Source organism: Aulonocara stuartgranti (assembly GCF_965226115.1).
Source record: "Aulonocara stuartgranti genome assembly, chromosome: 3".
NCBI classification, from domain to species: Eukaryota; Metazoa; Chordata; class Actinopteri; order Cichliformes; family Cichlidae; genus Aulonocara; species Aulonocara stuartgranti.
Genome location: NC_138941.1, coordinates 32751802 through 32765142, shown reverse-complemented (window position 1 = coordinate 32765142; position 13341 = coordinate 32751802). Strand labels below are relative to the sequence as shown.

General features: G+C 42.7%; 1 protein-coding gene across 2 annotated transcripts in view; it reads right to left on the bottom strand.

Moving 5' to 3' along the window:
- The window catches only part of ppargc1a (peroxisome proliferator-activated receptor gamma, coactivator 1 alpha), a 310846-nt gene extending 298332 nt beyond the window's left edge, over window positions 1-12514 (bottom strand). For both annotated transcript variants that reach the window (XM_082527603.1, XM_082527604.1), the window contains exon 1: window positions 12277-12514. In XM_082527603.1, coding sequence (XP_082383729.1) covers window positions 12277-12357 — 81 coding nt within the window. In that variant the 5' untranslated portion in view covers window positions 12358-12514. The remainder of the gene's footprint in view (window positions 1-12276) is intronic.
- Between the last annotated feature and the right edge of the window lie 827 nt (window positions 12515-13341).

Sequence of the window (13341 nt, the reverse complement as noted above, 5' to 3'; positions counted from 1 at the left end):
AGACTTTTCCAGCATGTCCTGGCTCTGCCCCGAGGCCTCCATTAAATGCCTGAAACACTTGACCGAGGAGGTCTCTTGGTCAGATGGCTGTACCACCTCATCTGGCATAGCAACTTTACCCTGAGTCTTTCCCAAATGTCCTGGGCTTAGAGATCCTTGCATCTACAATCACTTTCTTTTCATCACAACCTGCAACTTTTGTGATCATAGTTAATGTGGCAGTTTTGGGATCCACTCTCCCTTCACCACAGCAGACCAGTATAACATTACTGCAGACATTAAGCCAATCTTTCTGTCTATCTCCTGCTGCACTCTGCCCTCACTCACGAACAAGACCCCAAAATAGTTGAACTCCCACTCCAGATCAGGTACTCATCCCTGACCTGGAGTTGGCACTCCACTCTTTTCAACTGAGAGCCATGGATTCAAACCTGGAGGTGCTTGACACTCATCTGCAAACTACCCTAGTGTGACCTGGAGGTCATGGCCCAATAAAGCCATCATCTCCAGCAGGGACAAGACCACCAAACCCTTCACCATCCACAAATTGGCTGTGCCTAGAACTTCTGTCCATAACTATTATGAACAGAATATGTAACAAAGAAAAACTTTGTCTTCTCAGTCTTACTTATTGCTGGCAATCTTAACTTGACTCTCACCATGGTTATACAGGAACCAGAGCAGAAAGGACTAAAAACAGCTAAAGCTAAGAACACACAACAGACAGACACAATTTGCTTCCTGCCATGCTGGCATGTCACAGCAGAAGCAAACAGTTGATGCCTTCCTGTTGAGGTGAGTGTTGGATAGTCACATCAGCAGGTGGAGTTTTCCTCACCCTTAGGAGGTTCATAGCTCCTAAGATTGAGGTTTGTAATGTAGCAGTAACAGCTCTCCTTGTCATTTATGGCATGACCAGGCCATGCCCCGGCTGTCTCAGGTACAATAGATCCAGCTACATCTCCAGCATTCTGATAGCTTCCAGTCTGGGAAGTTCCCCATCCAGATGATGTAGGCAGTGATTGCATTTGAGTCTTTCTTCCTTTAAAATAACAGAGTGCCCCAGTATTACCTGGATATCTTGTGTTACTTTAACTTAGGACTCGCTGCAAAAGAGTGAATAAATAGTTCCATATATTAAAGCTGTACAGACTGGGATCCACTGGGAGCCCAAAACATTTATATTTTCAAAAACACCAATCAAAGCAGAAATAGAAAACAATCATTTAGCGTTATTAGAAACAACTTGATGGACAAAGTCATAAAAATTTCAAATGATTAAAAAAAAAACACGTGAAGAAAAAAATGACCTCTTGGGTGTGTGGTCAGTAGGATTAAGCAGATTTAAGACCCTGAAGTTACCCAGAAAAGCGTTTGTGTGCATATAAAGTAGGTCCCCCGAAATGAAATCCAGCCAGTTCCCGTTACGTAATCTAGCAAAAACTCAGCCAGCCAGCACGCACCACAGAGAAGAAGGAGGAAGAGACAGAAAGAAGAGAGGAAAAGGCAAAAATAAATGAAAGTCAGACTGTCCTGACTGATGATGGGATGCTGTAAACAGGGGAGGTTTTTTTCCTAACAATTAAAGAGTGGAGGAATATTGATTTCCAATGGTGCTCTCAAGTGACTTGCTGGCTGTCACAATGAGGCCCGGGGTAAGGTGACCATGTCTCTGCTCAACGTGATAAACCTTGCATGTCATCAGGTATGGAGGACGAGGTGTCCCCCTTTCCCAGCCCCACCCTCGGCACATCGCAGACTGCCGCTACAGCATTTATTTGTGGTGGGATGTGGAATTATGGGTTGCTTCATTTAGTAATGAAGTCACAGAGGAGCTGGTGAGTGCAGCTAGCACGTGCTAACACAGGTGCAAGCGAGTTGAAATTAAGAGCTTTTAGAGAAGCAGCGAATTTTGCCTCCTGTGCATTAGGAGTTTTAAGCAAGCAAGATGTTATTGTGCGACTCCACATGCAGTTTTTACAGGCATCGGGGAAGGCAGACGCCTAGATGAGAGGTCAACTTTCAGTCTTACTCCTGGGATAAATAATCATAAATCAGAAGGTAAGCCGTCACTGGAGTAGATCCATCATGAGCGTCTAACACATGCACACAAATGAATGCAGTACTGCGTCAAGGAAAAAAAAGGCTCATGCAGATTGATTGGCTCTTTTAAATGAGCGAGAGCGGCATTATGTTGATCGATTCTACGGATAATTGACTGATTCTAGTGTTGTTTGAAGTTGAGTAACAACTGCGCATCAGCGCTGCGAAGGGACACAGCCTGCAGGCATCTTAAGCTCTAAGGAAGACCAGGAAACTGAGACAGGAAGTTGATCAAGTGCAAAGGAGCCTGTCCTGAGCTGCTGCACTGTTCTGACAGCTTTGGATTCTGTTAAAAGGGTTGAAACTGGGGCAAGATGTTCTAACAATTCACTTATTAAAAGCAATTACGAAGGGGGTAGTAAAAATAAATAGTAACACAAGCTATAAAATTGATATACTTTCATAATAAAATAAGATATTTGAAAGTATGAAGCTGTGCCTAAGATCCACTGTCCATATCAAGTAAAATACCTGTTTTTAGAGTCACTTGGCCTAAAAGTTAATTAGCATTTTTAAGGTTGAGAATTCAGCTAGAAAGGATGGCCTTCTCATCTAATATTCCTATACACCTTCGTCGGCAAGTCACCGTGCTCTTGAGTCTAGACCAATCAATGAATGAACTCGTTACTGAGGCATTAAAGGAAAAGCCATGGAGAAGTAGAAGTCCATTTCTGGAAGTGTTCCCACTTTGTGACACAGCAGTCCACAGCTGTTCAGAACTGACTGTTGACTGGGGGGGAAAAAAGATTTAAAAAAAAGGAAATGAACTATAAATTCAAAATGAGTTTCCCATGGCAGATCATGGGGAAGATTACGAGACAGGAAAAGGTCTAAAAAACGCCCGATCACCTTTGAGTGAAGGACTCCCCCCCCCCATGCTTCAGCCAGCTTTATTATGCCAAGAGGTGGCCACTCAGCAGAGGAAAGGACACTGATGCATAGAATGCAAAGCAACTTTTAATTATTCTTGGGAAAAGAGCACAAGCCCTTGGCTTGTTTACTACTTTACTGGAAACTGCTTATGATTGCTTTGTAATTATCTCCTTGATAATGTAAAATTTACCCCCCACCCCTTTCCGTTCACTCCTCTCCATAGAACACCGGTGCAGAAAGTGATCAAGCATTCATCATTTAGTCCAAATGTTTTAACTTTTACTTGGGGGAGGTGGAGGGAGGGCTAATAGATTATGGGTAATGAAGCAGCTCGAGCAGTAACACAAATAGGACTTGTAGTGAAAGACACAGGCTAAGGCACGCCTGTGTTGTGATAATCAGTCTCTCTTTTTGTCTCATGATAAGCCGAGAGCCTAACCTTCACCCAAAGAGCACATCATTTCCCCTCTGTGAGACTTAATGAGACATTAGCCATACTAACAAATGGTGGACGAGAAAGTGAAAGTGACTTTCCAGGTAAGGGCTGTTTGCCTGACCATAATCAGTCCCCAAACGCAGCTAAAGGGTGGAAACAACTCTGAGTCTCCGTCTCGACAGCTTGCTGTGGCTTTTATGACGGGCCTCCCAGGGCCCATTGAATGGCATATAATGTCTTAATATCCCTCAAATAGAACAGGTAATCTGCTTTTGTTGTCGCCTTGTCTGCTCTGGTTCAGACAGCGCAGTTTGTCTGTTTTAGCTTGTAATGTGTAAAGTGTACGATGCAACACAGCAGTCCGAAACTAATGCACGTCACATTGACATTATTCAAACCGGTACTTCAACATGTGCTTCGACTATGTCGACAGAGCAACTGCTATCATTTTCTACAAACTGCGGCTTTGCGATGCATTTCATCCACCTGTAACTCGTATCAATATGAGTCTAGCACTAATCAAACACTGGGTGATGAAGTAAAATCATTCTTGTAAGCAGCACTGAGTGGTTTGGAGGTATGGGACTATAGACGCAAGGGTGGATGGGTAAAGAAAGGAAGTGACGAGCTGGTGTGAGAATGGGCCACGTTCCCCCGCCGGGCCTCCCAGCTCAATTAGCTCAGCTCATCCCGGCTTTCTGCTGATGGGGGAAAAAGGAAAAAAAATCAGCAACACCACACTGTGCCATACAGTCCTCAGAGTCTAGCCTGTTAGTGAGTGAATGAGTGAGTCAGTGTGCACATTATGTGTCTGCTCATGCCTCACATGCAGATTTTTGCATTTGTGCATCCAGAGCGTGGTTATGTGTGGGCTGTCTCCTCTCCTCTTAGACTAGAGCCCCACAGTGCTCTCTGTATCAAACACCTGAACCAATTAGGCTACATTCGCTTAAAAGAAAATCAAAAAAAAATCCCTAAAGCAAAGTACAGTAATGTCATAAACAGTCACGCAAAACTTAAGCTGTAAGAGAAGTTTCTCTGGATGCAGAAAATGATGAACTGGAGGGAGACCAAGACTAAAAAGTCAGTGTTATGGATTAGAGAACTCGAAAGGTTATATTCCAACACTTTTCTGCCAGCATCTTGAGGCTAAAAAAAGAAACTTTCATGTCTATATTTTGACCTATCAAGTCTGTGCTAAAAAGTCAGGAAATAAATCAGCAACAACTGAAAAAAAAAATTGATTAAAGCTTTCTTTCTCCCGTGGCAAACCAACCGCTGGGTCATCCTGAGAACATTTTAGCACAGCGTTGTCCAAACTGTAAAGGTATAGTAGGTGGTCTGCATGCGAGATGAAACGCATTAATCATTGAGAGATGGCCTCTGGACGAGCTTTCAGGATGTCCTAAAGGAAGGGTGGGAGAAAAAAAAAGCAGGCCAAGGTCTGAAGGAGGGAGTTCATTGCTATATGACAGCATTTGGAGGCAAGGGCTGGGACCTTTTCAGAGATGTGATGCACATGCATGTCTCAAAGGCAAAGTGAGATGGAAAAGAGCACTCAGTGTTGGAGGAAAAAAAAGGAACTCAAATTGCTTGGCCAGCACAACTCAAGGCCAAAATCTATTTAATCATAGAATAAGGACAGTTTGGAAATAGAAAAAAAAAGACAGTATAATATTCATGCCCTGCCGCTTCACTTGGTCACACACAGACACTTTGTGTTGTCAGGTAAATGTATTGTATGTCATAAACTCCTCTCATCCGGTCCTGTAACTCTTCCCTCAAAAAAAAAAAAAAAAATATATATATGAATGCATGTATCACACATGCTCAGCGTGCCATAAAAATGTAGCTAAGAATGCTGCAGTGCACCAAGCCACTAGCTAAACAAACAAAGTAAATACGCCTGATAATGCCGACGATAACATCCGAGGCAAAATGAAAGGATGAAGGTCAGTAATTGGGAGAAGGTGGGGAGGAAGAAGCATGGCGCGGTTTGTTTTTCTCCTGGCAGGGGTCCATCTGGGCGCGTGCGGCAGGCTCTGGGGCGGTGTAGGAGCACGTCTGTGCAGAGGTTAAGAAAAGCAATTAATCGGCAGCAGAGATAATCAAAGGAACCTCCCCCTCCAGACACCTTGGTGGGGGAGAGGGAGAGCAGAGAAACGGAGAGACAGACAGAGGAGAGGAAGATGGGAAAATACTTGTTTACAGGCACTGCTGGTGCGATCAAAAGCGCAGGGGTTCAGCTCTGCCACCGGGGCCCTCCGTTTCAGGTGGAATTGATAACACTTCAGATGTACAATTCAATGTTTGTGAGAGTACTTTTACCTCCCGGTGAGAAGGCAAGGATTTTTCACAGTCTAAGCTGCATTTCCTTTCATCTCAGATTTTGCAAGGTATCAACAGATTGTCAATGGTGAGGAAGACATTTTTCCCACACATAATCAAAGAATGTAGTCTGCACTCACCCCGCTTAGACGTCAATTCAGACGGCGCAGCGCGAGAAAGCTACAAAACAAGATTAATATCACTGGAAACTAATATTTTGATTACATTAAATTAGCTGTGAACCTCAGAGAGACTAGAAGAGCATAAAAGTTGGGGTTTTTTCGCAGCTAACCAATTAACTGTACATATTATGCACTGGTGTAGTTAAAAGGCTTCTCCTGCTGCAAATAATTAGATGTTCTGCATGACAGATTTTATAGTTCCACCAGGAATCAAAGCTTGTTGCTCTCTCTGGTAGTTCACGTTTCTCTCTGGAAATGAAATGAAGTGTCACCTAGCGTAGATTTATGCCTCATAAATAACGACATAAGCTGGTCTGGTGTTTCTTTGCGACTTTAAGCACCAACTTCACTGTTAAATATTAACAAAATGACCACAGATCAACAACTACTGACAACAAGATAACACCCAATAGAGTTGCTGTTTAAGTAATTTAAAGTCCTCTAAATCGATGCCCCTTTTTAGCCTTAAAATATACCAACACTGTCACCAATACTGAAACGTACCCTATGATCATTTAGCAGTATACATCTTGGCAAAAAGGCTCTGGCAGACGGTTAGCAGGTCAGCAGTGAGTAAGGGGTGGCACTTTCACAGTCTTGATTAGATAATTATCCATCCATATCTTGGCAATATGTTGCAAGGGAACAACGCGCTTCTCATTACACCGCTGACAGGCCCTGCATCTGTGGGTTGCTATCAAAAGCAAGGTGTTCAGCAGGCACGCACTTGTTGATTAAAAAAGAAAAAAGAAAAGAAAAAGAAATAAGATGTGCCAATGTGAAAATTAGATATACCCCTTCAGGGTTGGTTGTGAGAGGTGGTAGGTACACGGAGCATATCACGGACTGAAAGCATGACAAACAATAAGTGAGTTCCTGGAATCTGGAACGGGTAATGAGGCTATTTAAAAATTTACCTTTAGCTCCCCTGCTTTTAGCCATTCTCGCTCTATTTGGAATAAGCGCTCCATCTCATATTGTTGTCAGTGACGCATTGCACTGTTAAAGGGACAAGAGGTCTCCACTGATCAGTGCAAATAAGCGTAGGCACTTGAGGACAATTTTGAGGTACTTGTACACTGATATATCCATTTTACAATGTTTTGGCATTCTAGTGCGCTGCCTTAATTCAACAGGCGTAATGAATAGCTCCATTTCAAGTTCACATATAAACATCAAACATATGTACAGCCTGGAAAACATAAGCTTTAGTTTTCTGTAGATACAAATAAAATATTTAAGTAGAGCACTGATTTTTAAGGGTGATGATGTTATCAACATACCAGCCCATATTTTTTTTAGACATCGTACTCAGATTTACACACATGCACTATGTTAGAGTTGTACAGTGTTTCATCTTTCAGCAATTTATTTTACCAGTCGGCACAGCGCCGTCAAATTCTCAGCAGTGATGCGTACCCTGTGCACCTGACACAATTTCTGAATTAAACCCATGTGTTGTTTCAAATGGGAACTTTTATATGAGCTCATCCATAATAACAAACATACCTATCATGATATATCTTTCTACAATATCAATATATCAGATGATTTTTTTAAAAAGTAAAAACGACCATTGTATAGCTGTATAAAAATCAGCTCTTTTACACACGTGTGTAGTTCTACTTTTAATCATTTAGCCGCTAGCATTTCAGTCCCATGAAAGTTTTGATTGCGTGACTTTTACTACATTATTTTATAGTGTGTTGTTACTTTTACCTGAAGAAATAATCCATAAATTTCCGCTACCACCGTCACATTGCAATTGGTGAAAAATTTCACAAACTACCCTAAATAAATATGGCTTTTATCCCCTTCATGGTAGTTTCCTTGTTCAAGCCCTCATAACTTTGCCTTCCACAGCGAGGGGAAGTGCACCAGATAAGGAGGAGCCTCTCTTTTTTAATTTAACCACAGGACACAAGAGTTCACCATCACCACAGAATAAAGGCCTGAGATATCTGAGAAGAGAACAAATAAGTAGAAAAAAATCTGCACAGTGACAGAATACAAGATTTCTTTGCCATGCCCATACAAACAGCGCTCCGTGCTTGCCCTTTTCACCATATCTGGCCCCCTGCAACCTCCTTCTTTCATCTTTTTTTTAAAATACAGTGACAGAAAAGCCCAAATGCAAGCCAACAAGTCACTGGAACAGAACTTTCAAGGAATAATCCTGATGTAGTACGAGAACTGGAAGTGGTACATGACAGTAGGGGAGACTAGCTTGACTAGTTCTTGTACAGACAGTTGCAGACACTGGATTAACAATGAGGAAATCCTGGCTTAAAAAGGATTCCATCATTTGAAAAAGAGAGAGGCCAAGAGATGTGCAGGACTCCAGCCTGCAAATTTTCTTACCGATTAGTCATTTGAATAATAAAACTGAGAAAATTGGTTTCAATGCTATAAAAACAGAAAAGCTGGAACTGGAAAAAAAAAGCAAATAATGAATTGATTGATACCAAACAGCTGCCAATTACTATTCCATCGACTGACTAATGATGATGAGTTTGTTTCCGCTCTGAATGAGAGCTTTTATTAACCCAAGTGCCACATAGGCATCCTGACAGCTTACAATCAATTTTTCTTATACTTAGCTATGAACACTAAATATATTTGAAATTCTACCCTTTCCCCTGCCAAAAGTGGAGTACAATACTGTAAACTCAAAGAAAGGAACACATTCTCGCTCTCTGCTGAGTCTGTGATCTCTCAAAAGGCTCTCCAAATACAACCCTGTTTAAACAGTTTTTAATTCCTTCCTTGCTGTAAAGTGCCTCCACCCACAAAAAGCAAAACAGTGAAGCTACTGTCTCATTACACGGAAAAAAAAGGGACTCACGTGGATCAAATACTGTACATAAGAGCGCACACAAAGGAGGTTTCATTTAACCAAGCCACTGAGTGAGTAGTAACGGAGCTTGAGCCTCGCTGTGATGAAACATGCTGTAGGCAGAAGCAGACACATAAAAAAAACGCATTAGTTCTTACTGCTTCTGAGCGCACGCTGTGTTACCTGCAGCTTTTTTGAAACGTCTTGAATGATAGAGTTCACCCTTTTGAGTCGGACTGCCAAGCGCTGGCACGCTTTTTGTCGAGACAAACTGAATACATTGCTTTTGAAGAGCGACGGAGCCTGGGAAGGGACCGGAGCCTGGAACTCCAAAAAGACATGCACAAAATGTGTGATGAAACTTTCAGCACCACGGACAGCAGCTCTCAAGAAGCCTGATGATTAAGAGGGGGAGGTGTTGGCGAGGGGGTTGTGGAGAGTGGGGAAAAAGAAGGCGATGGAGTGGAGGGAGAGGCAATAAGTTCATTTGATAATTAAGCGAAGACAGCATATTCCCCACCGCTTGCGTTTCAGCTATCCCCCATGTCTGCTCTTTTAAAAGTGGAAGCACTCACCCCAAAGAGCGCACGCACGCACACATACGCACACACTCCTGCGGCAAGACCCAGCTTTTCCACGGTTTTCCCCTGTCTCTGTGTCTTAGGCTGAATAATGCAGGGCCTTTACCCAGCGCTCAAGCATGAGTGGATAATCTGGCCACAAGGACAGGCTGTGTCAACATTTCCCTTTACTGCCTTATTTATTTATTTACCCACCCGCCCTAGGACTTGGGGAGGGCGAGAGAGGATATATGTGCATGGCTAACAACGTGGTGGCTGAGCAGATGACCTGCTTCCAGGAAGATACTTATTAAAGATTTTTCATGGGAAGCATACAGACTGTGCCAGGCTGATTTGGGAAAATATGTGAAAGCATTTGAGGAAGACCATTTTATGTTAACTCTTCATATAGGAACGGGAATGTAGGGCTAATAGTCCAACCTTTTCGCTGTGGATTAAAGCTTCAGTTGTGTTGTCTGTTAATCTAATATCAGCCAGTCTGAAAGGAGAAATATGCTCATTACAGATCTCCATAGTGTAGTGGTTTTCATATTGGCCTAACAAGCAAGACCCCTGGTTTGATCCCAGGAGGAGGCACAAATCCCCCAGGGGTTGCATGAGGCTGGGCATCCAGCGTAAAAATCTGCCAAATCAAATACTCAGCGCTACCCGCTGGATGTCAGATCAATTAAAAACAGAAAATGATGGAGACATTGTTTAACTCATCAACAATATATTTGCCAAATTAGATCTCGAACCATCGTCCGCTCAGCTGTGATGCTACTCTGCTACACATGCTGCCAGGCTGGGAAAATTATGAAATGATTTCTGAAATACCCCAGCACCTTTTCCAGTATTATAGCAGCTCTGCTTTGCAGAGGTTAACACTTTTCCCTTGTGTGCAAAAGATCCCCAGTTCAAGAGTGGGGAGCAGATGCACTGGGGGCACAAGTGTACACCTAGTCCGGATCCCAACCCTGGATAAAACGGGAGGGTCCTGTCAGGAAGGATGGCTGGTGTAAAAACAGCCAAAAGTACTGACTACATCTTGATTTTCTGTAAATATAAAGATTATATTAAAAAAATATAAGCATATACCAATGTACAGGCCACTACTGACCAATAGGATATGCAGACTGATACATGGGTTAGGCTTATATAGTGCTTTTCTACTCTGGTATCAGGAGGAGCTTAGGGTTCAGTATCTTGCCTAAGACAGGAACAGCCAGGGATCAAACCACCAACCATGTGTCTGGTAGATGACCTGCTCTACCTCCTAAGCCACACAGCAGAACCACCCACTCTAGAAAAACAAGAATCCATCCAAGTGAACTTAGATTTCTTATATTTTCAGACCAGATTTCCAAACCCCCAAAGACAGCAAATCTGAAGTGACGTGTAAAAGTAAAAACGATCGACTGAGCGACAGTGTTTGAAAGATGAACTGATTACAAAAAAAGACTTAAAAACTAATTTTCTGCTGATCAGTTTATCAACTGTTCGTTTTAGCAGGTGTAAGAAAAATAAACCTAGGTAATGGCCTTTTTTTCTCTCGATATTTTCAGCTGAACTACCTTCAGTCTGCAGTTTCAGCCTTGAACAACAGCGACGTAAAGTTCTAAACTTTCCAACCCTGAAGACTGATGCAAATGCAGCAGAAGTCTACAACGCTAAGTCAGTTCTCTGCTGTGGATTTCAGTGTCTTAAATTTGTAAATGCGCTTGCATTCGACTGATGTGCCGAAATCCACTTTGCAGCCGAGGCTTAATTGTTGCACATTTAAAATGCCATTCACAGTGACTTTGCACTTCTGAGTCATGTTTTTGGGGTGGCTTTTGTTTCTTGTGCCTAAATAACTGTTACAATATGACTCTCGGCACGGCCAATCAGGAGCTCAGGCTTTAAGAGCCTAATCCTCTTTAATTTGCGATTACTTGTAATTCAAAATGCTAGCCCACTAAACCACAGGAGATTGATTGTTTAAGTGTCCTCCTCTTCTGTATTGCAACCTGGATACTGATAACAGAAAAATAAATTCCCCGCGTATATATCCCGAGCTCTCACGGTGGCATTCAAGTAAATTACCATAAAAATCACTGTACAAATATTTTGGCATCAATCATTGAGCATAAACTGCTAAATAGCTGGGAGCCCTCTTAGCATTCATAGAGAATGATTTCATTGGCATTCTTGTGGCAGATGACTTTAGCCGCACGCATTCCTCCCTCAAATTAGAATGTGAGAATTAAGAGGGATTTCATATAGCACGATAAGTGTGTTTTTAAAAAGCAAAACTGATTGAGCTTGAGGGAAGAGGGAGGATGAATTAGGTAATTATCTCCAAACAGACACAAGTGCTTCTCTGCTGTGTGAGAAACAGGCCCGACACTCCAGGATCAAAGTGCTCAGCATCAGCAACAACAACAACACTCACTCCAATCTCAGTCTGCCTTACCTGATTTCCAGACACACATGGCAACCCACGGGTCTCAGGTACACAGGTATCTTTAGTAAGAAGCCGGTGTCTTATGATCTCTGTTTGAAAAAGCTTCACTCATAACACCAAAAAGATAGTGTCTCTCAGATACTTCAAAGGAATAATGGCGTGTGTGTGTGTGTTTACCTCTAATTTATTGATAACATTCCCGGCATAAGATTTATTTTGTCTACTAGGTTCATCCATTATTGATTTTAAAGGCAGAATGTTTGAGTAACAGAAAGCTTAAGGGAAGTTGAGGAAAGTATTCGTGTGACCCTGCTGGCAAAACACAAAAACCCCAAGTTTGTGAAGTTGTACCTGCTCTCACCTCACGTGCTGAGTCAGTCATTAAAAACCAGCCCTTTAAACTCCCCCTTTAAACACTTACATATCTCTCTATATATATATTTGTGCCATTTTAAATCACAGCAGCGGAAACAACGACGCTGTTCTCTCCCGCGGAGAGGGACCTGTCCTACCTGCTCGTAGCACGTCTCCCAGGTGAGGTTCACGAGGCAGGAGGAGAACAGCTCATCTTCGGTCCGGCCATAGCCGTCCATGGTGTGCCCGCCGCGTCTGGTGAAGGAGTCAGCAAGACGGAGATTTTGTTCAAGTCTTCCCTCGACGACTGCTTCTTCCTATCTCCCTCTCTTTCTCTCTCTCTCTCTCTGTCCCGCTCTCTTCTCCGTCCGGCGCCGTGGATGCTATCAAACGAACAGCGGCGGTGTGCGCGCGGATGCTGCCGTTACCTCGGTCACGTGGCCGTCGTCTCCAAAAAACCAAAGTGGGATGTGTCGGGGTGCATCCCACCGCCTTCAGGTGTCAGGGTCAACGGTGGCTACCGACGAAAGCGATGAAAAATACTTTAAATAACAAGGCAGAGAAACGACTGGATGCCTGGAGTGTGGTCGTTAGCTGTTTCTCTTTCGGTCACGGTGAGCAAAATAAGAAAACTGCTTTTTGTTTTTACGTCTTTTTTTTTTTAAACAAAAATTCCTTTCCCAGCTAATGAAACCCGGGGCATTATGAAAACAGTGACATGAAAACGGTAAACATGCCGGTAGAAAAAACACTTTAGGGAAGTTTGAAGAATTAGAAAACTTTTAAATAGTTTTTATGTCCTCGTGAACACTTAATATGTATGCCAAAAAGCTAGCACCTGTACAAGGGTTTTTCCAGGATTTTTACAAATGGGGTACCAAGAATAAGGGTGGGGTGTATGGCATGTATAAGCAAAGTCATCTGATTTCAAAGGGCTATTTTTGTAGTAACTGACACAGAATCCTGTGTTATATTTAAAATACATTGCTAAATATAAAGTTTTACATATAAAACTTTCATGTGTCCACCTCCAGACCCCACAGGTTTATGTTTATATGATAGTTGCTATCTACCAGCAACCACATCTCATGAACCCCCTATCCGGTTGTTCAGTGATGACGCGACAAATCCTACTTCCGGGCCTAAAGTAGTCTGCGTTTAATTTGACCCCTTTACCACTGGATCCTGCTGTTACTTATATCGGTCAGGTGTGTTTCCCCTCT